This window comes from Physeter macrocephalus, chromosome 20 (assembly GCF_002837175.3).
Source record: "Physeter macrocephalus isolate SW-GA chromosome 20, ASM283717v5, whole genome shotgun sequence".
Classification (NCBI taxonomy): Eukaryota; Metazoa; Chordata; class Mammalia; order Artiodactyla; family Physeteridae; genus Physeter; species Physeter macrocephalus.
The window spans coordinates 2,459,210-2,483,491 of record NC_041233.1 but is presented as its reverse complement, the minus strand read 5'-3'; the positions used below and the strand labels follow the sequence as shown (position 1 = coordinate 2,483,491).

The window sequence follows — 24,282 nt, the reverse complement described above, 5'->3', positions numbered from 1 at the left end:
TGGAGCACAGGCTCCGGACGCGCAGGCCCAGCGGCCATGGCTCACGGGCCCAGCCGCTCCGCGGCATGTGGGATCCTCCCAGACCGGGGCGCGAACCCAGTTCCCCTGCATCGGCAGGCGGACGCGTAACCACTACGCCACCAGGGAAGCCCTAGAACAGTTAAGTCCCTTTTATAACGAAAACCAACGATCAATGGGCATTAAATGTATCCACGCTCTATATACTGCAGTAGTTTTTAATCTGCAATGAGGTTGTCTCTGCAAATCGGTCCCTAACTTCTGTTTTTACCTTTTCTGTCTCTAATCTGGTTATGTCATTTTTATTCTTTCTCCAAAGGGTAGAGCCTGCTTCTCTCTCTCTTTTCTCTCCCTCTCTGAGGTGTGAATCGTGTTTATTTTCGCCTCAGAGTTGATGAATAGTTTCTGAGCGATAATCCCGTTCTCCACTCTGCTATTTCCGTTTAGAACTACCCTCGCGTTCACAGCCAGGCTGAAAGACGTGTTCGTTCGCATTCTGAAGTTCCCAAAGTGGACCTGGAGCTCTTCTTGGCTGCTGTCGGCACGGCTGGACACTGCCATTTACTGAGAAGGCCAGCGCGCCCTGGAGTGAACTAGTGACTCCGGAGCCCCGCCCCCTCCCACCTCGGTCAGCGCGGATGCCGCCAGGTGGATCCTGGCCTCCGGGGACGGAGGTTTGACCAGCATGGCCGAACCTCCCCGACGTCCTGCCCGCCCCGAGGGGGAGCCTCTGCACCCCGACTCCCCGCACTAGCCCGCCTCGTCGGGTGGCGTCTGAGGTGACCCTCCCCCATCAGTACTTACAAGCAGCTTTGGGGGCTGGTCGCGGAGCCCACCTCGCCGGGAGTGGGGCAGCCCGGGCAGGGCTCGATCGCTCGAGGAGGGCGCGGAGGTGAGGCGGGAGTCTCGAGAGGCGCTCAGAGTTGCGCCGGGGATGGGCGCAGCGGTGGGGGTGGGCGCGCGGGGTAGGGGGTAGGGGTCCACGGTGAACTGGGACGCGGGGGTGAGCGCCGAAGCGCTGGAGGTCGGGTGGGTGCTAAGTGGGCGGGGCCGTAGGGGAGCCGGGGAGGTGGGGCGCCAAGGGGGCGGGGACGCAGGGAGGGGCGGGGCGCGGGGGCGGGGGCAGCGCGGCGGGGAGGGGAAGTGGGCGGGGCGCCGCCGGTAAGGGGGCGGGCCGGGGAGCCTGGGCCCCAGGCGGCGGCGGCGGCGGAGGAGGAAGACGTGAGGGCTAGCGGTCTGGCCGGGCGGGATGAGCGGGCCCGGGGCACCCGGCTCGGTGCGCGGGCTGCGGATGGACGGGCTGCCCCCGCTGCCCAAGAGCCTGAGCGGGCTGCTGCACTCGGCGTCGGGCGGCGGCGCGTCGGGGGGCTGGAGGCACCTGGAGCGGCTGTACGCGCAGAAGTCGCGCATCCAGGACGAGCTGAGCCGCGGGGGCGCTGGCGGCGGCGGGGCGCGGGCCGCGGCGCTGCCCGCCAAGCCTCCCAATCTGGACGCCGCGCTGGCCCTGCTGCGCAAGGAGATGGTAAGAGAGGTCCGCGGGCTGGGGCGGGGGTCCTTCCCCTCCCGGCTCGCCGTCCCGGGAAAGTTCGCCGGAAGTCCCCGCGACACCCGCCCGTCTCCGGCTCTTTTGCCCCAAGCGCCGGCGCCGAAAGAGGGACACTGTCCGCCCTGTGCCCGCGACTGGACCCTCGCCCTGGGAGGGCACGCCTCTCAAAAGGCAGCTTTTTGGAGACCGGGCTCCCCTAGTCCGGCCCCAGCTGGCTTAGAGACCCGGGAGGCGCGGCGTGAGGCTGGCGCTTGGCCTAGGGCCGGGGATGGCTGGTTACCCCTCCCCAGAGGGCAGCAGACCTCCCGGGTCGGGGAGCGGCCATCGCTGCGCGCGAGGGGTTGAGAGCTGTGCGCGATTGTGTTTTCCTACCCTGAAGAGGAACAGCTTTTTGTCCTTGCGAGTGTAGACGGCAGATGGGAACAGCCCTCGCCCCTCCCCCGCGCCCGAGGCGGCGCGTGCAGAATTGGATTACGGCGGAGCGGCTCCGGCCCACAGATGGCCGTGAAAGCCACCTCTCGCCCTGACCCTGTGCGCGCGGCACGCCGACACCCCGAGCCCGCTCGAGAGGAGTGGGGCGGTGGCATCTCGCCGTCTGGGTGAAGCCCGTGCAGGTTCTTCAGGTTGTGTCTGGGCTCCAAACAATGGGGCTTAGTTTTTCCGCAGTCGTTGGGAAGTATTTTAAGTGTTTGTGGACCAGGACGCACGACTTAGGGTGACGCCAGAAGCAGCTCAAGGGCAGGGATTTGGGTGGCAGGGAGCCTTTCTCCAGGCTTCTCCAGGCTTAGGCCAGCCTAGAAGAGAAGAGAAAAACTTCCTCCTTCTAACCCTCCTGCAGTGCCCCTGAGCACCTTCCCCTGGCCACCCTCTCTCTTTTTAGAATTTGCCCATTCCTTTTACCTAGTGCAGGTGTTTCCCCTCTCCTGGCACAGGTAAATACTTTATTAAGGAAATCTGATATATGAAAACTGCTTTTTCCCCAAGAATAAATTTACCAAAAAATTTATAATAGGAATCCTTTAAATATGCATCAAGTACATTAAGATATTCTTTAGAAAAATTCAATTTATGCATTTTTTCAGGAGCATATCTGTTCTGAAAACTAAGAATTAAATCTAGAAAAACAGCCTTAACACCTTTTAATCAATTAGATATTGTCTTCCACTCCGTGGCTGCCACTGAAGTGATCTCCAGTTCTCTCCGAAAAGATTTTTCTAAGCTTCTTACAGAATGACTTAAATTCCAAGCCAACTGTTCTAAATTTATTAATAAACATTAATCGACACCAGCATTGCACAGCTGGTAAGCTATGTTTTAATTAGATAAATCTACACCGAGTACGTTTACAGCCTGAACTTGGATGCAGCATAAATACGGCGGTGAAATAGGAAGACCCATCCTGGTTAAGTTACCAGAACAGAGACAGGAAAACCTCAGAGAGGTTTTTTCCTGTTGTGAAGCTCTCTCTGCTTTGTGAAAGTGCTTTGCAGTCTCACATACTCCCAAGTGGGAGTAAACATGCCCTTCCCGAAAGTGTTTTTCCAGGTCCCCCCTGGTGCAACTGAAGTATAGCCACAGCCTTCTCATTATGCCTTGGACCAGAGCTCTCTCAAAGCCTATCTGAAGCACAAGGAAAATAAACAGCCGTCTTAGGTCTGTCTGATATTTAGCTAAGACAAAATATGGCTACAGGCCTTGCCAGGTCCCTTCCAAGAAATGTCACAAGGTCTTTTGAAGTACTCTGGTGTTTTGGCTTTTTGAGATTTACTCACCTAGGGCAGTGGGGTCTGAGTGGTCACCGCAAACTGAGGCTCCCGCCGGGGGGCCTTGCAAGATCAGAATGGAGAGTTCGTGCCTGAATTATCTGCCTAGTAGTTTGTGTTGATCTATTGACTCTGAAGGCCTGAGGTCAGATCTGTGTCAAGGGACCTAACTAGAAGTCCTGGCAGAATGAAATTAGTTCCTTTTGAAACAGTCCTGTGCCAGCACAGAAAGAGGGCCAGCTTCCAGCAGAGGTAGTGCGGAAGGCCTCAGAAGGTGGCTGCATTTTAAGAAGAGAGAGGGTGATGGGAGACTAGCAGCACAGCCGGCCCAAAGGGCGCTCCCATTGGAATAACGCAGGAGTGGACATTGCAGCTGCGAGGGGCCGGGGGCTGGGGCCAGGTGGGTTGCGGAAAGGCTGAAGTAGCAAAGGAACGGGTTAAGCAGGAGAGCTGGCTTTGAAGCGTTGATGTGATAGCTGGGTGCTGAGGAGGGAGAGCTGGGCCTGGCAGATGCTAGAGGTATGGTCGGGGCAGGTGAGAGCCTCCGGCAGCACGGGGACCCGGACACGGGAAACAAGAATCAAATGGGAGCTACTTCTCTGGAACAGAATCTGCAGGAATCGCTGATACAATGTTAGGAGTCAGGGACAGTGATGCTGAGGAACCAGAGATGACTTAAATGTTTTAATGGAAAGTGCAGCTAAGCAAAACAATGAAAAATTACAGTCCTAGCACCTGGAGATAATCACTGTTAATATCTGGGTATGTCTCCCGATAGGCACAATGTAAGTGCTTTCCTTACATCGTCTTATTTGAATTTTATAACAATTTTATAACTTCTCCACAAGATAGGTACTGGAAGTCTCTATTTTTAAAAATATGACTCAGAATTTAAGTAACTCACCTAAGGGGGACGAACTCAACCAGATGTGTCCGGCTCCAAGACCCTGTTTAATCACTGCATTTTACTGCTTTTGGGGGGCACATATTACAAATATTTTCTAGGTCAGCGTATACTATAATGTCGTCTCTCACGCCATAGTGTGCCATTATATGGCAGTAATAACCTTGATAATCCATCATTGGGAAAGTGGGGTTCATCACAGCACTCCGGGAGTCAGGAGGAGTGGCTGCTTATGGGGGAAGGTGGTTTGCCATTACATCAGCGGAAGAGTATGTTAAACATTTCAGAATGTGGAGCTGGAGGCTGGCAGAGTCTGGCCTGGAGATAACTGATTGATGGACGGCGAGGGCAGAGCCTGGGGAAGCTGGTGTCCAGGGGCGCCCGTGTGGGCAGAGGTTCTGTCCCATGACTGGTGACGCCCTGCTCTGCTCTGAGAGTGCTGGTTTCCTGTCCTCATCACAGCGTAACTCTGAAGTTCTGTGCTCCTATGAGTTCCCTTCCCCTGCCCTAGTGAGCTCATTTGGAGAGCTGCGAGGGTCACACAGATGCTTATTGCTCTTTAGACCTGAAAAAGTCCTTTAAAACAAGAAGCTGAGATGTTTGTTTGTTTTCCAACATCAGAGAATATTTTTGGATCATATTCAACAGACGTTGAGCAGGTGTCTGCTAGTTATAAAGTGGTGTGGAGGGCACAGAGGTGAATAGGAACTATCTAGGTGTTAAGGAGCTTATAACATCTGGTAGAGGTGGGCCTCTTTGCGGCAATATGATTGCTGTAGTTTAGACCACTTGTCATTTTTTCATGTCTGAAGACTCTGTATTAGTAATAGAGACTCAGTTTGAACCAACTCTTGCAAAAGGAGAACCTTGTAGGGCTGCATGTGTACAGAGACGGACTAGAACCAGGGTTGATGGGGAACCCGGGAAGGCCACTGTATTCTTCTTTCCCCTCCTTTTTATGTAAAAAAATTTTTTCCCTACATTTTGGAACGTGGCTGCCAGCAGTGTCCACACTCCCAGTTTCAGCCGTGCTTCTTTTAAAAAAATATTTATTTATTTATTTGGTTGCACCAGGTCTTAGTTGCAGATACAGGGCTCCTTAGTTGCAGATACAGGGCTCCTTAGTTGCAGCTCGCCAGCTCCTTAGTTGTGGCACGCAGGCTCCTTAGTTGCAGCCTGCTGGATCCTTAGTTGTGGCTCGCCAGCTCCTTAGTTGTGGCACATGGGCTCCTTAGTTGTGGCATGCATGCTGGAATCTAGTTCCCCGTCCAGGGATCGAACCCGGGCCCCCTGCACTGGGAGTGCAGAGTCTTATCCACTGCACCGCCAGGGAAGTCCCTCAGCCATGTTTCTTACTGCCACTTTGAAAATACCGTGTGGAAGGATGCCAGTGGGTCCAGCTTGGTGGGGTCTGGCCAGCCTGGGCCAGCTATCGGTGACTGAGGGCAGGATGGTATTTTACTAAGATGGTATGACCATGTGGATGGGGTTCGGGGCTGGGCATCCCTCAAAGAAAGAACAATTTGCAGAAATGGAGCAGGGGGCAGCCAAAATACTAGATGTCTACCACAGACCTTTTTCTGGATAAGAATACTTTGCCCTCAAGGGCCCCATAGTTTAAAAGATTTTTATCTGCCACGCTGACAGGCTAGCTTGGCTCAGAAGATCTCGGTTGGCGTTTCAAATCCTTGCGTGTGGTTGAAGGACACAGGTGACTCTCAGGGTCCCCAGGGACCTGGCACACACCTTTCCTTGCAGGGTTCTTCAGAGACCACTGGCCAGCAGCCCTGTGGGGTTAGCCCATCAAGCATAGGTCCTCACAAGCGTCCCATGGAAGCGGAGAGACACAACGAGAGCCTCAGCTGTGGGGCTGGGAGATGGCCGTGTCTCTCCTCAGAGACACGGGGTCTGTGTCTTCTTGGGTTCCGCTCCTCAAACCAGCAGCACGTTCTAGTAGCTTTGAAGACTCTTTGCCTCATTTTTTTCTTTTTTTCTTCAAACTGTCCAACAGTTGCTTTGGTCACCCACTTGTGCGTGAGTGGGAAGTCACCTGCGCAGAACTTTCGAGTTCCAGCACTGCAATGGTTTGGGTGAAGAATTTAATCTGAGAAAAAGGATTTGATTCCTGAGAACAGCAGCACTTATCTTTCCCGCATTTCAGTTGAGACAACAGCTAAAGGCCTAACGAGCTCGTCCAGTGAACTGTATTCTAGGAGACAGGCATGAGCTTGAACAGTCCAAACCCCCGCAGAGTTCAGTCCTCATCCTACACACGAAACTAGGGTCTCAGAGAGGAGGTTTGAGTCTTTAAATGGGTTTCTGGTTGGAGGTCCAATCTCAAGCCAGGCCTGTGAAATGCCACCTGGAATAAGAGCATTAGCTCCCAATGCAGCGTTGTTGTTGTTTTTTGCGGTACGCGGGCCTCTCACTGCTGTGGCCTCTCCCGTTGCGGAGCACAGGCTCCGGACGCGCAGGCTCAGCGGCCGTGGCTCACGGGCCCAGCCGCCCTGCGGCATGTGGGATCTTCCCGGACCGGGGCACGAACCCGCGTCCCCTGCATCGGCAGGCGGACTCTCAACCACTGCGCCACCAGGGAAGCCCCCAATGCAGCGTTCTTGATTGACCTTGGTCAGAGACAACTGGGGATGGCCACTGGCCTTTAGTATTGTCTTTGTGTTTCCACTGGTCTTCTCACCAGTATGGCTTATCTTGGTGTTCCCCCAAATGGACCAGCAGCCCCAGAGTCCCATGTGGTGCTTGCTAAAAATGAAGATTCCCGGGCCCCTTCCTATACTAACAGAATCCGAATGGGGGAGAGGCAGAATCTGCATTTTTAACAAGCTCTTTGAGAGCTGGGAAGCTCATGAGCCGGGCATCAAGAGCTTGAATCCTGATTAAATTATGTGCTATAACTTGGGCAAGCCTCTTCATTATTTTAGGCTACAGGTCCCTTATTGGAAAAATGAGATTAAATGCCATAAAGGATCCGGTTGGCAATAGTAGTATAATTCTTTTCCCCTCATGTTTTTATGGGTCATCATGGTGCCTATAGAAGACGTTTGCTCTGTCATAAAATAACGTGGGCACGGGGGCAGGTCCTCTCTAATGCAGTGAGCTTAGTGCCCCTGAGGACCCTTGCACAGCTATCCCTGCTTGTTGCAGATCCACTTAACGCAAAGGTCTGGGGGCAGAAAAGGAAGAAGGGTGTAAGTTTCTATTCTTGGACTTCGTTCATCAGAAATTTGGCTGTCTGCAATAGTTCTTAAAGATTTTAGGCCATTCTTACCATGTGTAATACTGTCTCCATCCCAGTATCCACCCAATAAAAGCAAAAACTAAAAGTCTCTATGATAGTTCGTGCGTGTGAAAGCAGACTTGTGTCTATGGGGTCATTGGCCTGGTTTCATTCCCTTTCAAGGTTATCTCTAAGTGAGATTATACTTATAGTCTTAAGATTTGAAGGTGTAAAGGATTGAAAGATATTTTTTCGTACCACTTTCAACTTTTATCTATTACTGTACCTCCCTGTAGAGACTATAAATTCACATTTTTCCTAACTCATAAGTCTCTCACGAATAGCGCTGCCCTTCTGCTTTTTCTCCCCCTTTTGGTTAAAGGCATTCATCTGTTAAGTGTGGCTCTAAAAGTGCCCCAGTTGTTGGCACTTTGGGTACCTCTTCGTTTACAGAGCCAGTGCCCAGGCCTTTCTGCACCCTGTAGGCATCAGTGTCCCCCGCTCTGGGCCCGGGCCTGACGTTGCTGTAGATCTTCGAGGCCAGGTGGGCAAGGATGTTCAGAGAGGGCTCAGGAAGAGGACCACAGCTCTCAGGCGGTTTCTCCCACCCAGCAGCAGTCAGAAGCTGTGCGGTTTTGCTCCTGCAATGCCTGCCTCAATGCTACAGGGACTTCAGAACCCAATTTGAGAAGCTAAAATTTTCACGATACTGGGTAAGAAACCATATGGACAGATCACGGAGTCCCTGAGCAGGAAACCAGCCCTGAGACTGGCCAGGTCAGATGTTTGCCCCCTCTTGCCCAGTGCTGTTCTCCAGAGCCCTGGCCTCCTGTTCACCTCACTCCTTGCCCACATTCTCCAGATGTTTCCACGTGATAAGTAGGCAGGGCTCACAAAGGCTGCTCCTCCTTTCCTGTGGCTTATTCCCCCACAGACATAACAGAGACGTTCATTCTCCCCCAAGAGACAAACCCTTAGCCTTCCTTGTGGATCTACAGAAATTCGTTAAGAGAGGTGGCCTTCTCGGTTTTTATGAGCGCTCTCTGTTCACTTCCTTGATTGGCCCTAAAGAGCCATGGGCTGGCCTCGTTTTGCAGGTCAGAGAATCCTGTCTTCAAGTATTCTGGGAGGGAGGTGCTGTCCTTGACTGGAGAAGTGGAGGGGGGGGTGTGTCCTCTGATCAGTGCTCTCTAGGGGAGGGGTAACGTCTGTGGGATGCCAGGCCTGTCCCAGCCTGGGGAGGCGGGGCTAAGGAAGATTTACCAAAATACATATGGAGACTAGAAACTTGGAAGGAGGGTGTTTGGTGTATTCTTAGGTTGTCAACTGTACTTAGGATTGGTAATAAAATAGCCAAGTTCATGCAGGTAAAGAGAACGGGCAAGGTGTTTAAAATCCCTTATAACCACAGATATGCAAATTAAAACAATAAGGTATCATGTTTTACCTAAAAGATTAGCAAAGATTGAAAAGAATGATCATAGTGATGGTGTGGGTTCGGGGAAATAAGCACCGTAAAACAGAATGGACACCAACCACTTTCTCTTGCTTTTTATGTCAGTTGTCTAAAAAACACTAGATGCTGACATGAAGTTTTCTGTATATTGTCCAAGAACTTGGTTTTCTGATTTGTAGCTTCAGATGGTCTTCCTTAACTGCATCTGCTCTTGCAGAGAGGCAATTTCAATTAGTTGGATATCATTCAAGAAAATGACAAAATTCAAGCTAACCTTCAAATGTGCGTTAAGTTCCAACGTGTCATTAGTAAGTCGTGTTTTTTCCTCTAGCCCCACCTGATTTTTAGCATCAACTGCATACACGTTTGCATTCATCATCTTGAGTAATGAACTTTCAGGCCTTGGACACAAATCCTTGATGAATGGTCTGCTGTTTGTGGCCCCAGGATTGGGGAAGGATTGGAAGGAAGACATCCCATTCCCCTTCTCTGCCTTCTCCCCTGCAATTTCATTTTCATCAATTTATCTTACAGAAATAGTCACACAAGGGAATAACAGTACTTGTACAAGAATATCTTTTGCAGTGGTATAGAGTAGTATTCTATAATAATAATATATAACAGTGATTGAATACTGTATAGTTGTTGAAAAGATTGTGGTAACTGTAAATAAACATAGGTGTTCAAGGTATGGAAAAGTAAGTTACAAAACAGCACATGTATACATTTGTGTATGCATGGTGTCTTGAGGGACATATGCTAAACAGCTAAAAGTGGATATGTTAAGAACAGTGGTTCTTAAATTATGGTCTGAGGACATCTAGGGGTTCCCAGCTCCTTTCGGGGGTCTGTAATTACATGGTGGTCACATTGACAAGTGTGATTTTCCAAAATAGTACCTAAGAAAATGTTATCAATATTTCGAGGAGCTAAATAATTCAGTGAATCATTTTTCACATAACCAACGCTTGACACGTGGTTAAAAGATCCATTCAGAGTGCGAGACTGGTGGGTTTTAATGAAACAGTATGAAAAGCTCATTGGCATAGTTTCAGATTCCACACTGGAGCCACCTTAAGGATAGTGTCAAAGAAGAATAGCCACAATTACCTGAAAGGTGATTAAAATACTCCTCTTTTTCCCAATTACATATCTGTGTGAGGCCAGGTTTATTTCAACCAAAAAAAGCATGTTAGAAGGATCAAGTACAGAGCAGATAAGCCAGAGGTTAAAACGATTTATAAAATCTCATTTATAAAAATGTTATTTATATTAACAATGAGTATAGTGTTTTTGAATGGATTAATATTAAAGTTTCTCAGTTTCAATTTCCAATAAGGTAACCATTGATGGGTATAACCCACATAAACAAGAGATCTTGGGGACCCTCAGTAATTTTAAGAGTATAAAGGGGTCCCAAGACCAAAACATTTGAAGATTGCTGCTTTAGAACATGAAATTACGGAAGACTCTTTGTATGATTATGAGCCGTTGACTTTTTAATAGTTAGAATATTTTATTTTTGTAATCGGGAAAGTTAAGGAATGTACAAAGACGTTTCTCAAAGACAATGGTTGATGGCTTTTCTTCATCTTTACCTGGGACACAACGAGAGGAAATGGGCTTCATTGGTACTATCGTGACTTTAGGTTAGAGATGAGCAACAACGTCGTCGTGAGAACTGCTGCGTTGCAGCATGGGCTCCATCCATCATTGCGGATGCCTTCTGGTGTAAGCAGAAAACTCCACTCAAACTGCCCTTCCTGGTCGAGGAGTTTATGGGAGAGTGTAGAGGTGGGCCGAGCTTTGGGTCTGGCTTGATCCCTGGCGAGGCCATGCACCTGGTCTGTTTGCTGTCTCTGAGTCACCAGGGCTCTTCCGAGGCAGCCCTCAGCTCAGTGGGGCTACGATGTTAACAGGAGACGAGGCTGACTGAAGTGCATCCGCCTGGGGAGGAGCCGTGTGACGGTGGAAGCCTGCTTAGGGAGCCCAGAATCACAGCGTGCCGGGGAGCTCGGGGTCCTGCAGGGGCAGCTCTGTCCAGCTCCGGCTGCTGAGTTCATAGCTTTTTCTCCATTAGATCAACACCAATGAAGCTGTTCTCTTTGGCTTTCCTTTTCTAAACAGTATGCAGGTCAGCATCCTTCTGTCAACACATCCTTTATTCAGAAATCAGGTTATGATCCATTAGGCACTGCTTTATTGCATTCCAGTCCTGTGGATGCATATTAGACACTCATTAAATTGGGGGCATTTACCAAGTCTTGTCTGAAATAAATTTACAAGCTGTTCATTGGATATGCTTACTCATTCATTACGTTTTCAAAAGATAACTTTAAAAGTTCCCTCGTTATGAATTAATACGTATTCACAGTAGAAAATCTGTAACATTCAGAAAAGCCCCAAATAAAAGGCACTTGTGATCTCAGCAGCTTGCTGCACGGCAGCTGACACGGCGGCATCTCCCAGTGTTGTCTGTGCAGGCAGGGCAAGCTGATGGTCCGGCATTGACGCTGGAGTCCTACCACCTGCTTGCAGCCCCCTGCTCTTAGTGAAGGGCCTGCATCTTTCAGGGCTTCAGTTTCCTCATCGTAACAGAATCCACACCTACCTCCCAGAACAAGGATGAGGATTACCTATTTGTGTACAGCTGAGATTGTCTACTCCACGGTCCCCAGAAATGAACTGGTTAGCTGGTTAAAGGTTACGTGAGGGACTTCCCTGGTGGCGCAGTGGTTAAGAATCCGCCTGCCACTGCGGGGGACACGGGTTCGAGCCCTGGTCCGGGAAGATCCCACGGGCCGTGGAGCAACTAAGCCCGTGCGCCACAACTACTGAGCCTGCGCTCTAGAGCCCACGAGCCACAGCTGCTGAGCCCGCGAGCCACAACCACTGAGCCCGTGCGCCTAGAGCCCATGCTCCACAGCAAGAGAAGCCCGCGCACCACGACAAAGAGCAGCCCCCGCTTGCCGCAGCTAGAGAAAGCCCGCGGGCAGCAACGAAAACCCAACAGAGCCAAAAATAAATAAAATTTTGAAAAAATGTTATGTGGTGTTTTAAGGCTTTTGATAGACATTGCCAGTGGGTCCTCCAGAAAGGTTTTACAAGCATGCAGCCCTATTATTATTAGTTTTTAAAATTAAGAGTAACATGCTTGTTGGAAAAAAAAAATTAAGCAGTACAGAAGGCCGTGAACATCCAGTCCCACTTTCCAGAAGTAAATTCTGCCAACGGACATTTTCTCTTCTAGTCAAAAGCTTTTACCTGTGTGTGCATAGACGTATAAAGTGAGATCCTACTAAACGTACTATTCTGTACCTTGAACTTTCGTGCCAAATGGTGTGTGTTGGTCAGTGTCCTACTCTAGTACTTAGAGAGCTGCTCTGCCTTTTAAATGACTGCCTGGTTTTTATTGTATGACTATAATATAATTTCTTAAGTCAAGTTTCTATCATCCATTATGTTCCGAACTAAACTTTCACCCGACAGACTTTTTCTGCATCTGTCCCCATATTTTGGGGCCCCCTGTACTGTAGTTCCTGATTCTATAGCTTAACTTTGGATCTATACATCCCTCGCCCCGTGTGAGGTGGGGTATTTTTCATCTTAGGTTGAGGAATCAGAGCGGTAGCAGACTAGCAGGGGAGAGGGCTCATTGCCCATGCTGGCACCAGATCTGCTTCCCCCTCCCCTGGGCCCAGGCTCCTATACGGAGCTGGGTACAAATAAGGCCATTTCCTTGTATGTTTGTCTTGTTTTCTACTCACTGCTGTGTTTGGGAAGAAGTTGCACCGGTGAATTACCCCAGATTTCATTTTTAGTTACTTAAATAAAACACTGTTTTTCTTAAATGTATTTTTTACTTCTGAGAAAATCCTAAAATTTTTCATGATGCTCTGTTTTCAATCAACATAGATCTCTCATGAAAGTCTTCTTTCATCTTCTAGGCCTTGTACCCTAATGGTAATGTTTCTATTATAATCTGAAAGTCAGGAAGAACTTTCTCCTCAACACCACCCTCCAAAGATATCCAGAGGCTGGGTGACCCCAGACCAGCTGGAAACCACCACCCTGTCTGAGGTGTATTCACGGGGCCAGCCCACTGTGAACTCTTGACACCGTCGCGAGCGAGGGTGGTTCGGGATTGTCCGCCCCCGTCGTTGGAGATGCTGCGGATTGGAGAGCCACCTGTGTGTGCAGCAGGCAGCGTGCGGGGAGCTCTGCTCGTGGAAAAAGTTCAGGAAGCAGGCAGGAAGCCTGAACAGAGAGAGGAAGGAGTCACGCTAGCGGTTCAAGGAGATGGAAGCAAGTGGCTTGTTCTGAATTGTCTCAGAGGTCTAGAACAAGGGGCTGCAAATTGCAGGGTCTTAGAATTCTGTGTTTTTCTAAAATGAGCCTGTCTGAATTTTTCAACCGCTCTTTCAAATAAGAGCTGCATTTTCTGAATCCAGCTGTGAATCAGGAGAGCAGCTGTCCTTTAGGGACACGTGGGAACACGTCAGTAAGGTGACAGGCTTCTGCTTGCAGGGTGGGGACGGTGGCGAGGGTTAGTGGGCTTGCTGAGGGCATGTTCCCCTGCTTAACCCCGCCCCCCGCACCGCCGCCTCACTTTCTTCTGGAAGGATGAGAAGTTCTTGTTCATGGGTGATTTCACCATGTCCTAAAACATAATTGCAGTTGAGTTCTCTTGGCGTCGGTGTTGAGAGCCTGCTTTCTGGCCTGTCATGAATTTGTCTTCCAGCTGCAGATGGCTGGCTCTGTAATGAGCGCTCAGGAAGGAATCTCGGTTTTGTGCCTTCTCCTGTCAGGCAAGAGGTGAGTGCGTTTTTGATGACGTGGTGAGAACCACATGGTCTGTGGCTTTCCTCGGGGGGACCTTGGTTTGGAGCCAGGGGCCTGCGGATCCTAGTGTGACCCACTGCCAGGACGCTGCCAGGCATCCTCTGGGGAGGGCATCGAGGTCTCCACAGCGAGGTGCTTTCCCTCAGGCAACCAGATTCCGAGTATCCTCTGCAAGGTTCTGCGCTGGGTGCTGAGGGACCCAAAGGGGAGATGGGTCCCTGCCTTCTGGGCTCGTCCTACAGTAGGAGAAGGAAGACCATGTGTGTACCCATAGCATAAGGCAGAGAGTGATACATGCCGTGAGACAGGCAGAGAAGGCAAGGGAAAGCAAGGAGCACTGGTGGCTGAGCCCCTCCAGGTCTGAAGAGTGGAGGAGACCCTGGGGCTAGGCTTCAACAGGTGTAGTTGGAGACAGCCAGGGGACACTCGGGGTGAAGGGGCCTCAACCTGAACAGTGCATGAGGCACAGGGGAGCACAGTTTCAGACCAGATTAGGGGATGCTGCCTAGGGATTTTCAATTTATTTCTAGAAAGTTCAAGTGAAAATGTTTAAACAAGCACAGCTCAGGGAGAAGGGTCCTGGCTAGGAAGCTAGGTTGTTCCTAGCTTCCTGTCTACTTACCCCATGTCCTCCTAGCTAATCTGGAGGATTGCTGGTGAATCAGAGGAAGTGGAATCTAGCGCCCGAAGGAGGAGGTCCCGAGAAGCTGGGTGGGGGTGGGGGTGTGCATGCACGTGTGTTGGTTTTAAATCCCTGTGATCCTGTTCATTTAGTCCAAACGCTTGGCATCTGTTGGCTTGTGTAACAGGCATGTACAGGGCTGCGCTGTATTCCTAGGCTGGTCAGACTTGGTTTCTAGGCCAGCTTTCTGCCCGATGACAAGGCAGCTTTGTGAGTCACCGGCCGCCACGGTGCAGAAAGGTCCAGGACATGATCCGACTCCCAGCCTAGTGTGTCTCCCACGGAGGCCTGGGAATGCCTTGGAGAACCTTGGCACCTAAAGAGAATAGCCTGGAAACTCGCTTCGGGGGTAGCACAGCATCTTGGGAGGTCGGGGCCTCTGCAGCCTGTCAGGGGTTGTAGAGCCGTGGAGCCTAGTCTTCTGCATTCGCCTGTGCCCGCTGCATTCCAGTGGCCCAGCAGGGTGACAGACCTGGGCCAGTAGCCTGTCACTCCCTGCTACTTCTGTGTTTTTCCCTTACAGTTTTGGGATTCCCCCAACCCTACTGGTATCAGAGTGACCCAGTAGAAGCATCTCCAGTATTCCGGATGAATGTTTACTATGACTTTCAGAGCAAATATTGGTGGTACTCTCTGGAAGGTGTGACTTCCTTTATTAAAGTTTATGTTCCCTGTATAAAATCCTAGAGAAGGTAGGGCCATGGGAATTTGCCAAGTCTGAACCTTGTGGCTTGGTTGCTGTATTCAGATCCGGATACCGTGGAGGAGGCTTTGGAAAGTCCAGAGGAAAGAACTAGCTGGTTAACAGAACAGAGAGTCATCACGAATAGTGGAAGGGCTGAGGATATTAGCTCGGAGAAGGCAAATGGTTTAGGGGGTGAAGGTGGTGGAAAGAGATTATCCTCAAATATTTAAAAGGTGGTTAAGAAAGAGAGTAACTAAGTTTGTATGTGCAGCGGCGACACCTAGCATCAAAGGGCTTGCAGAGTTTGACTTGGTATAAAGAATAATTACATCGGTTTGAAATGAACTAGCTGGTTTGCAAGGTCCTCTTTGTTGGGGTTTGAAGTAAGACACGGGAGGGCCTTTCCTCCTTGAGAGTCTGCGGTTACCACTGCTTCCCACAAAGCAGGCTGGCGGGGAGAGCGTGCATCCACTGTGGCTGCCCCGGCGACGCCATGCGCACCCCGGGCCGGATCAGGGCTCAGCGGGCGGAGGAGCGAGGCGGCACGCGGGCGCTGCCCTGGCCGCAGCCCCGAGGTCCCTGCCATGCCTTTCCAAGCCGAAACCCTGCAGAGCAGCAGGGTGGAAACGAACAGCGAAGAGGGAAACAAGGGTGGCAGCAGCTGCCGCTCTTTTCAGGAGCTGAACAGTTGGTCTGCGGTGCTCTCACAGCTTGGATCCGGGCCGGCGGGTAGGCGCCCGGGGCCGCGCTGTGCCCCGGATGCAGCGCCGCGCCCCGGATACGGTGCCGCGCCCCCTGCCGGCCTGCGGTTCCGGGCACCCAGGACAGTCCCTACACGTGTCCCAGGAGAGGCAGACGGATACTCCCGTCAAGAACCCTGGTTCTTCACTAGAACTGGATTTCAGGATCATCTGCGTAATTTTTAAAACACAAATGTCAGGGACCCACTCTTCCGACATACACACGTACGTGTGTGCGCACACACACACACACACACACACACTCGTTAGGAATAGTGATGGTGTCTTGACCCGACAGTGGGACATTGTGGCCGCCCGCTCACCTCTTGGTTTGCCTTTCCTGTTCAAGGTGTGCTTTGGAGAGTAGGATGCCTTGGGGCATGTCTGTCCTTCAGGAAAGCCTTCTCCCAGGCGCTCGCCATTCGTTGAGGACTAAGGAGCGGTGGTTTAGGACGCAGAGCCCCAGTGTTTGCGTAGCCGCAGATTATCTGGCCCAAAGCCTCCATTTATTGACAGGTTGAGGGCAAGGGCCTCATGGAAAGTGCATGGAAAGCGCTGGAGCTGGGCCTGGAGGCCACGCCCCCGGCTTGTGGCGAGGTCTCTTCCTGGGAACAGCTTCTTTAGGAGTTCTAGATAGAAGGAATTCTAGAATAACGGGAAACGCTCCAGAAAGAACAGGACCTGCATCTCCGTCTGGGTCTTCCTTGGAGCGTCTTGGCTAATATGCAAAGGCGGTGCGAGCGGCTCCGTTTCTGTGGTCTGTTCGGCTGTACTGGAGAGAGGGCTGCTGATTGGGGGTGGTTGACGGTGTGAAGAGTGACCTGGAATTTATCACCCAGTCTTGTCACCAGGTGACCGCTCCCTACTGGGCCCTAGCTTCCCTTGTGTAGAAAATTAAAGACGAATTCCTCTGACCCTCTCTGTGTTTTTCTGTGTACTCTTCCCCGTGCATCGTGACTGCTTTAGCCTAGTGCTTGATACACAGGAGGCATTTGATTCCTGTTTATTTAAATGGTTGATGTTTCATTTGATTCTCCCAATGGATTAAGAGAAAGTATTCCATTTTGTCATCAAGTAAGGCATACAGATGATAAATAACTTGCTCAAGGGCCAAGAAGCGGAAGGCACGTCTTCTGGCATCTTGTTTAGAGTGTCTCCCCTCGAGGCTCCGTGAGGTTTGCCCCCCAGCAGCACTGCTTAGTGTCCCTGTCACCAGTGGCCTCAGGCCTGGGGCCCGAGTCAGAATCTGCAGGCTTAGCAAGATCCCCAAGTGGTTCTCATGTACAGGAAAAGTGTAGATGTGCTGGTCAAGGCTGCACTGCTAGGTGAATTAACCCTTCTCCCTTTGGGATTGATGGAAACGACGCATCACCTGTCCTGACTGTGCTCTCTTCCCTGGGATGGGCCGCGGGGAAGGGAGGAACCTGAAGGTAAACAAATACGTGACTTTTAAACGTTCTTGGTTCTGTCTTCACTTGTGAAAATAGTTCCAGGAGAATCTGTAGAGGTCCCGGGTCTTACTAGGCTGATTTGGTGGCCGCTGTGGGGAGTGATCGCACAGCCGTCTCAGGAGGAGACGTGCTCTTGTCCACAGGAGAGGGAGTCTGACCACTTGTGAGCCCGGAGACGGAGCTGGTGGGAGGCTGAGCGCTCCAGGGGCCAGTGTGTGACACTGACCGGTGAGCCACTGGCGGTGGCAAGGAGACTGTTGCCCCAGGGAGGAGAGACGGCCGTAGCAGGGCAGGCACACGTGGGTCTTCTCTGAAGCTGATCGCGGCAAGGGGAAATGACACCCATGAATCTTGCTGTCCAACGCGAAGCCAGCTGGGGTTTCCAGAATGTGCAAAGCTGTTGCTCTGCAGGGCGTGCCGGGGCCTTCGGCTGTGATCTTTCCCTGACACGTTGGGTAACGTCTGAGGCGTGGGCATCACATAGTTAAGGTTTTCTCAAAACTGGAAATCTGAAGCGTTCGGGCGATGCTCTGCGTCGTTTGCCGCGTGGATAGAATGTGCTGGTGCTAGCGGATGGCTGGCTGAGGGTACAGCTGAGATGCCACTCCAGTGCTGACTTCTCGTTTTTACCTGCCTGCCCCTTCCCTCAAGGTTGGCCTCCGACAGCTGGACATGTCCTTGCTCTGCCAGCTGTACAGCCTCTACGAGTCCATCCAAGAATACAAGGGAGCGTGCCAGGCAGCGTCCAGCCCAGACTGCACTTACGCTCTGGAGAACGGCTTCTTTGACGAGGAAGAGGAGTATTTCCAGGAGCAGAGCTCCCTGCACGACAGGAGGGAGCAAAGACCCCCGAGGGACACCTCACTGCCCGTCTCCCCGCTCCGCAGCGTCGACTGGATCCTGGAGTCCATCTAACGGACCCAGGAGGGAGGCGACTGTTGGCGTGTGCTTCACCTCTCCCCCCCCACTGCGGGCGGTCCCCCGGCCAGTGGGACCAGTGCTGCCAGTTTAGTTTGCAGGCAGGGAGATCTGCCTGGGCGCGGGGCCTCGGGCCATTTCGGGGGCCACTTTCTACTGAGGTGGCCTGGAGGCGTTCAGCCATCTCCTCACAGCCTCGTCCTGAGGCCCTGCGGCCAAGGATTGGTACTGAGGGTATAATGAGAGGGTCCCTGGAGAAGACCTCGGGTGTTTTGTGCCAGATGAGAAGACCCGTGTGTAGCTGGCGGCTTTCTCACAGGTAGGGTTTGCCTCCAGTTTACAGTGTAAGAGAGCAACACTTCCCTGCTGCCCTTCCTCGGTGTGTTCAACAGCCGTGCTTGCGGTTTCTGGGCTCTGAAGCCACTGGGTTGAGCTTTATTTATTTGTAAGCTGCATTCCTCCTTGTCCAGGTGACTCAGTAAAAGCTTTTCACTGGAACAGTAAACGTTTCAGGTCACACCCATCAAGAGAACTGCATTCTCTAAACCTGTCAACAATATTTGTATCATTGTTTGTCCATCAGATGTGGGAGTCAGGAGGATAGTACAAAGATACTTCAAGTGGGGAAAAAACTGGAGCAAGCTGTGTTTTGTATCCCTCACGGTAAGGTGGTGAACGTTTTAGGTTTAAAGATTCTGAATGTCAGCTACCATGTGAGAAAGCAAACTTTTCCACTCAAAGTGGTCATCACCTTAAGCCTTACTATATTTATTAAAATGTTTTATGCACACTTTACGCTTTGTAGCTTAAAAGTGAGGATAAAATGCTAAACTGTCTGTGGTTGTGTATCTATATTATTTTGGTCTGAATTAAGAATCACCAACTTTCATCGCTTGAATGCGTTGAATCCGATCAACTACTGAAAGAAAATTGCGGTTTGTTTTCTTGCCATTAAGAATTTGAAAGAAGCTTTATTCCTCTCTTAGCTCATTCTTGGAGTTGTTTTATCAGTAGTTAGGTCTCAGTGCTGTTCAGTCATTGAATACTCTGGACCCCTTGCGTCTCTTCTTCCCTTTGGTGCAGTAGTTGCTTATTAGCACCTCTTTGGGGTCAGAGAGAGGAAGTAAAACTCACCATCGTGAGCCAGCGTGTTGACAGCCTGTTACGTACACAACCCCATGTCAGGAACTGGGGTGATATGCAGAGAAGGAAGAGCATTCCTGCTCATTTGCTATGTTGAAAGTCACCATTAAAATGAGGGGTGGCAGGAAACTGCCTTCAGCAAGTGGGGTGACTGTTCGGTGGGGAAAATTTATTTTATTTATTTATTTTTGGCTGTGTTGGGTCTTCATTGATGTGCGCGGGCTTTCTCTAGTTGTGGTGAGCGGGGGCTACTCTTCGTTGCGGTGCGCCGGCTTCCCGTTGCGGTGGCTTCTCCTGTTGTGGAGCACGGGCTCTAGGCGCGCGGGCTTCAGTAGTTGCGGCACGTGGGCTCAGTAGTTGTGGCTCGCGGGCTCTAGAGCGCAGGCTCAGGAGTTGTGGCCCCCGGGCTTAGTTGCTCCGCGGCACGTGGGATCTTCCCGGACCAGGGCTCGAACCCGTGTCCCCCGCATCGGCAGGCGGATTCTTAACCACTGCGCCACCAGGGAAGTCCTCAGTGGGGAAAACTGAAAGTGGCAAAACCAGGTGAAGTGTGGTTGTCTACTGGAACCTCTTCCTTCGAGGCTGGGCCCCTGCTGAACAATGAGTTGAACCTGAGCTCAGCTGTTCTGAGCCTTGACCACATGAGAATCACTTGGGGGAGCGTTTAGAACAATATCGAGCCTGGATCAAGACTCCCCCTTGTGCCCCCCTCGCGCCCACCCCACTCCCTGCTCAGGCCCCTAGCATCATTCAGATTTAATTAGTAAGGAGTGAGTGAGGCCTGGGCGCCTGTACGGTTCTAAAAGTTCCGCCCCCCCCCGCCCCCCGCCGTGATTCTAATTGAGGCCTGAGCTCAGCTGTTCTGAGCCTTGACCACATGAGAATCACTTGGGGGAGCGTTTAGAACAATATCGAGCCTGGATCAAGACTCCCCCTTGTGCCCCCCTCGCGCCCACCCCACTCCCTGCTCAGGCCCCTAGCATCATTCAGATTTAATTAGTAAGGAGTGAGTGAGGCCTGGGCGCCTGTACGGTTCTAAAAGTTCCGCCCCCCCCCCGCCCCCCGCCGTGATTCTAATGTAGATCTAGTTGAGATCTAGAATTCAAAATGTAGTCCATGGAGCAGGCGTCACCGGAAACGTGCAGAATCGCACCCCACCCAGCCTTCTGCCCCCGGCCCTGCACCTTGACACGATTCCTCCGACCATCGTGCAGAAAGTTCCAGAAGTTGCTGCTTTAAGTCAGCCCAGCACTCCGAGGGCTGTGGCCCCTCCCTGCAGCACTGAAGAATTGCCTGGCCTGCCCCACGCGAAGCTTGCAGGGCTGGCTCTGTCTCGGGAGCGCTCTGGTTCAGACCCGCAGTGACTCGTAGGGCCTGTGAGTTTCTGGGCCTTTGTCTCGTCGCTGTGGGATAGCCTGTCAGAGTTAGAAGTGGAGTGAGTCGGGGCGAGCAAGGGGCTCTTCCCTTCCGGCTGGGCTGACACATCTCTTGCTCCCGCAGTGAAGTGGCACATACACACAAACCACTGTGGTGCATCTGAGATATATATAAATCACCCCAAACTTTCTCTTACTCCAAACGTAGTACACTTTAAATACTGTAAATACAGCTTGGCAAGGAATATGAAAGTTTCCCAGATCATAAAATGTTTTCGAATATACCCTTCTACAAAGGTGCCACAGGTGACTAGAAAATAAATTCAGCTCGTTTCCTTTTTTGCTACCTGGCATAAGTCATCACCTGTAAGTTCAGAGTGGGTCTCTCTTGCTACTCGGTGACCGGCAGAGAAACGTAGACGATAAGGCAGTCCAGCGTTACCTGATGAAAGCTGAAGAAATTGTGAACGACTCTGTAAGGCGACATCCGTAGTAGTTAAGAAAAACACCTCTAGCTTCCTAGGCATATGTGCAGTGAACTCAGAATTGTTGCTAATTTAAGCCTTGCAGTTCACAAACGATACTGTTCCTCTTATGTCCCCAGTGGAATTCATAGTTGGTTAGCCAACCTGACTCTGTGCTTTCACGTCTCTGTAATCTAGGGTGATGTCATTCATTCAGCTAGCATTATTATTTAGCATGTTTCGGGATCACATTGACCCAGGCGCCGAGAACAGATGAATAACGTGAAGAGCCTCTGGCCGGTGCCCCACTTCCACAAATAGCTTAGCGTGCGATGTTAGGTACTGTGATGGGGGAAGTACCATGGGCCCCTGAGTGCCAGAAGAAGACTCCACAGCTACTTGGGGATATTGGTGGAGCCATCTGAGCCGGCTTTGGAGGTTGAGTAAGTCCTTCAAGAGGCCAAGAGTGAGAAGGCAGACGTAATGGCTTGAACAAAGTCTCCAAAAACTTTTACGGGCAGTGCCGTGTGCTTTCATAAAACACTTTCCTTTCTATAATTTAAATGGGTTAAGCGATTTGCCTAAGACCATGGCTAAATAACAGCAGAGCTGGAGTTCTCAGACGCAGTTTGTGCTTTATGTTTAAGGCGCAGGCAGGTGCTGGGATAATGTGAAATCTAAGGAGACTCTGGTACAGCCCCTTCACCTTCATTGCAGTGCTGTATTATTTAATGATTTGTTGCGTAGTGCTTTCTACTGGATCTTGGTCTGACGTCTACATGCACGGGCCTGATTTCTTTCAGAGCCCGTGATAATAAACATGCCAAGTGTATGTGTGACCCAAAGACCCTACAGCAAACCAACATCACTTCACTGGAGGCGGGTTGTCAGTGGAGTCTCATCTCTCTGCCCAAGGAAAACTTAGCGATTGTCGAAGCCCAAGCATGTCCAGTCCTCTTGTCTTCACGGATTGTACTTTCGGTTCAGAGAGCTGTATCTGAGCCCATTCTGTAGAGAGGTGGTAGAACTTCGGTTGGAAGGTAACATCTGGAGGTTATACCAGCTGACACCTGCTGGGTCAGTGTCATGGGTGGAAGGGCTGTGGGAGCGTGTGGGCCTCCAGACCACCAAGTGTGGGCTCTGGAGAGGGTGTCAACAGCCTCCCTGATGCCTTTGTTCTAATCAGCTGTGATAAGGATGTGTGATTTTCCACCTCACTCCTCTGGCCACCAGTTAACTGAGGACGGGTCCCTAGACACCCAGCTTCCAAACTGGTTCTCCTGACTTTCTGAAGAACTTGCACAAGCAAGCTTAGCATCTACAGAATGTTGAGCATAACCCTTGTTAAATACACGAACAAAGCAACATTAGCAAAATAAAAGCATGAAGTCATCAGTAGGTTAGGAAGAGTTATAGCCCCAGAGAGGCAGGTCCCTGTGAGAGGGGAGGACAAGAGGGTGAGAGAATTATGCACTGTCAACCTCAGCCAGAAGCTCAAAGACCCCCTCTCTCTGCTCTCCGTTCCATCTCCAAGACAGAAGCGCTAATGAAAGTCAGTGACCAGTGGGGCCCCAGGAACAGAGAAACCCTTGTTACTGGGAAGACGGTTTTGGTGGAAGGAGTACTTGCATTAGACATCGACGTGGTCAAAGCCACAGTCACCATACGACCCGGGAGCACTTCCCAAGTCTCTCACAAGGGCACGGTGTCGGAGAAGAGAAGTTAGCACTTTGTTCTGGGACTTAGGGAAGAGAGCAGCTTACCTCTCATTCTCTCTCTCCCGCCCTCAGGGTGATGAGAGGCCAGGGTGGGCTCAGGGAGAAAGGGCGAAAGAGGAAACCACTTAAGATGACCTCTAGGACATCATTTGTGTCAGAGACAAGAAAGCTCTGAAATTCCTAAGTCCGGCACAATGAGAGGAAAGCCATGGGGACTTGAGGTTGAAGGGCAGGCTGGTAATAGCGCCTCTTCATCTGGTGTGTCCCTGTGCGTGGACGCCTCAGGAATCTAGATGGAGGTGAGTTTGGAGAACGAGGAGGGTGCTTTTGCTAACCAGACTCCACCTGCAGTTACTGTGTCCCCAGCCAGGCCATCGCCAGGAGTGCTCCCCACTGGGCGCTGGTCCTCTCTGGCCGATGCCCATCTGCCTTCCTGGCAGAAATACTAGGGAAGATAAGTGCAACTCATTTCCCCTGGGGTCATATACCATGTGACTTTTCTCAACAAGCTATCCAGACACAGCCTAAATGACCATTGATCAGTAATTTACACCAGCTCAAGCACCCTGCCCGAAGCGCTTCCAGTGTGCTCGGACCTCGAATTGGAAGGAGCCCAGTATAAGACGTGGAGGTTGAACTTCTGTTCCCCCAGCTGTGGAAGGAAGAGTAGAAACATGCCCCCTAGGGCAGAAGCCACACTCTTGACGAGACATATGCCTGGTCACACATTTATGTATTTTAAATGGACTGGTACGATTTATATACCACCTGTGTTTAAAAAAACTATTTAAGGCTGCTTTATAAAAATTCACACAACACAATAACATGCATTTTTTTTTAAGTGGGTTTCAAAATCAGCACAAAGGGAATACGAGGGCAGGAAGGATAAGACGAAGCCAGGTGTAAAATCAGCACAGGAAGCACCTGCTGTGAGAAAGACAAGTAGTTCTATTTGCCTGCAGAACATAAATGAAGGAGTTTCTGACCTTGAATTGAAATGAAGGCCATAGATGGATGGAGAAGGCTCAGCTCTAGAGCAGGTGTTTGCCTGGGTGTTTCCCTGCCAAATGAGTCCAGGCAAGGTGATTTCTGGAAAATACAGGAAGGAGTTAGAATGGCATTCTTTACGTGTCGTGAGGGAATCGTCTGAGCTGCACAGAGTCCACTCCCAGACAATGCGGGGAGTCCCTTGCAGTGCCCTGAAATCTGTGTCCCTGCGACTCTGATGAAACCACAGATAGAAGGTTAAGTTTCACAGGCGAGTCCTGCTCCAATCTGGGAGGGTGTGTGTGTGTGTGTGTGTGTGTGTGTGTGTGTGTGTGTGTGTGTGTGTGTGTGTGT

At 51.0% G+C, this 24,282-nt stretch overlaps 1 protein-coding gene and 1 pseudogene across 1 annotated transcript; one reads left to right on the top strand and one right to left on the bottom strand.

The window, feature by feature from the left end:
- Positions 1–1,179: 1,179 nt before the first annotated feature.
- On the top strand, positions 1,180–19,070 carry FAM89A (family with sequence similarity 89 member A). Its single transcript, XM_024117083.3, has 2 exons — positions 1,180–1,540; positions 17,974–19,070. Exons 1-2 carry the CDS (start codon positions 1,268–1,270, stop codon positions 18,235–18,237), a joined length of 537 nt encoding a protein of 178 aa, XP_023972851.1. The 5' UTR covers positions 1,180–1,267; the 3' UTR covers positions 18,238–19,070.
- On the bottom strand, positions 8,945–9,301 carry LOC129391651 (short coiled-coil protein B-like; annotated as a pseudogene).
- Positions 19,071–24,282: the final 5,212 nt, after the last annotated feature.

Excerpts from the sequence above, each read along its gene's own strand:
- FAM89A (XM_024117083.3), top strand. The coding sequence starts at position 1,268 with ATGAGCGGGCCCGGGGCACCCGGCTCGGTGCGCGGGCTGCGGATGGAC. Across the intron at positions 1,541-17,973 it reads CCCTGCTGCGCAAGGAGATG|GTTGGCCTCCGACAGCTGGA; the intron begins GTAAGAGAGGTC and ends CCTTCCCTCAAG.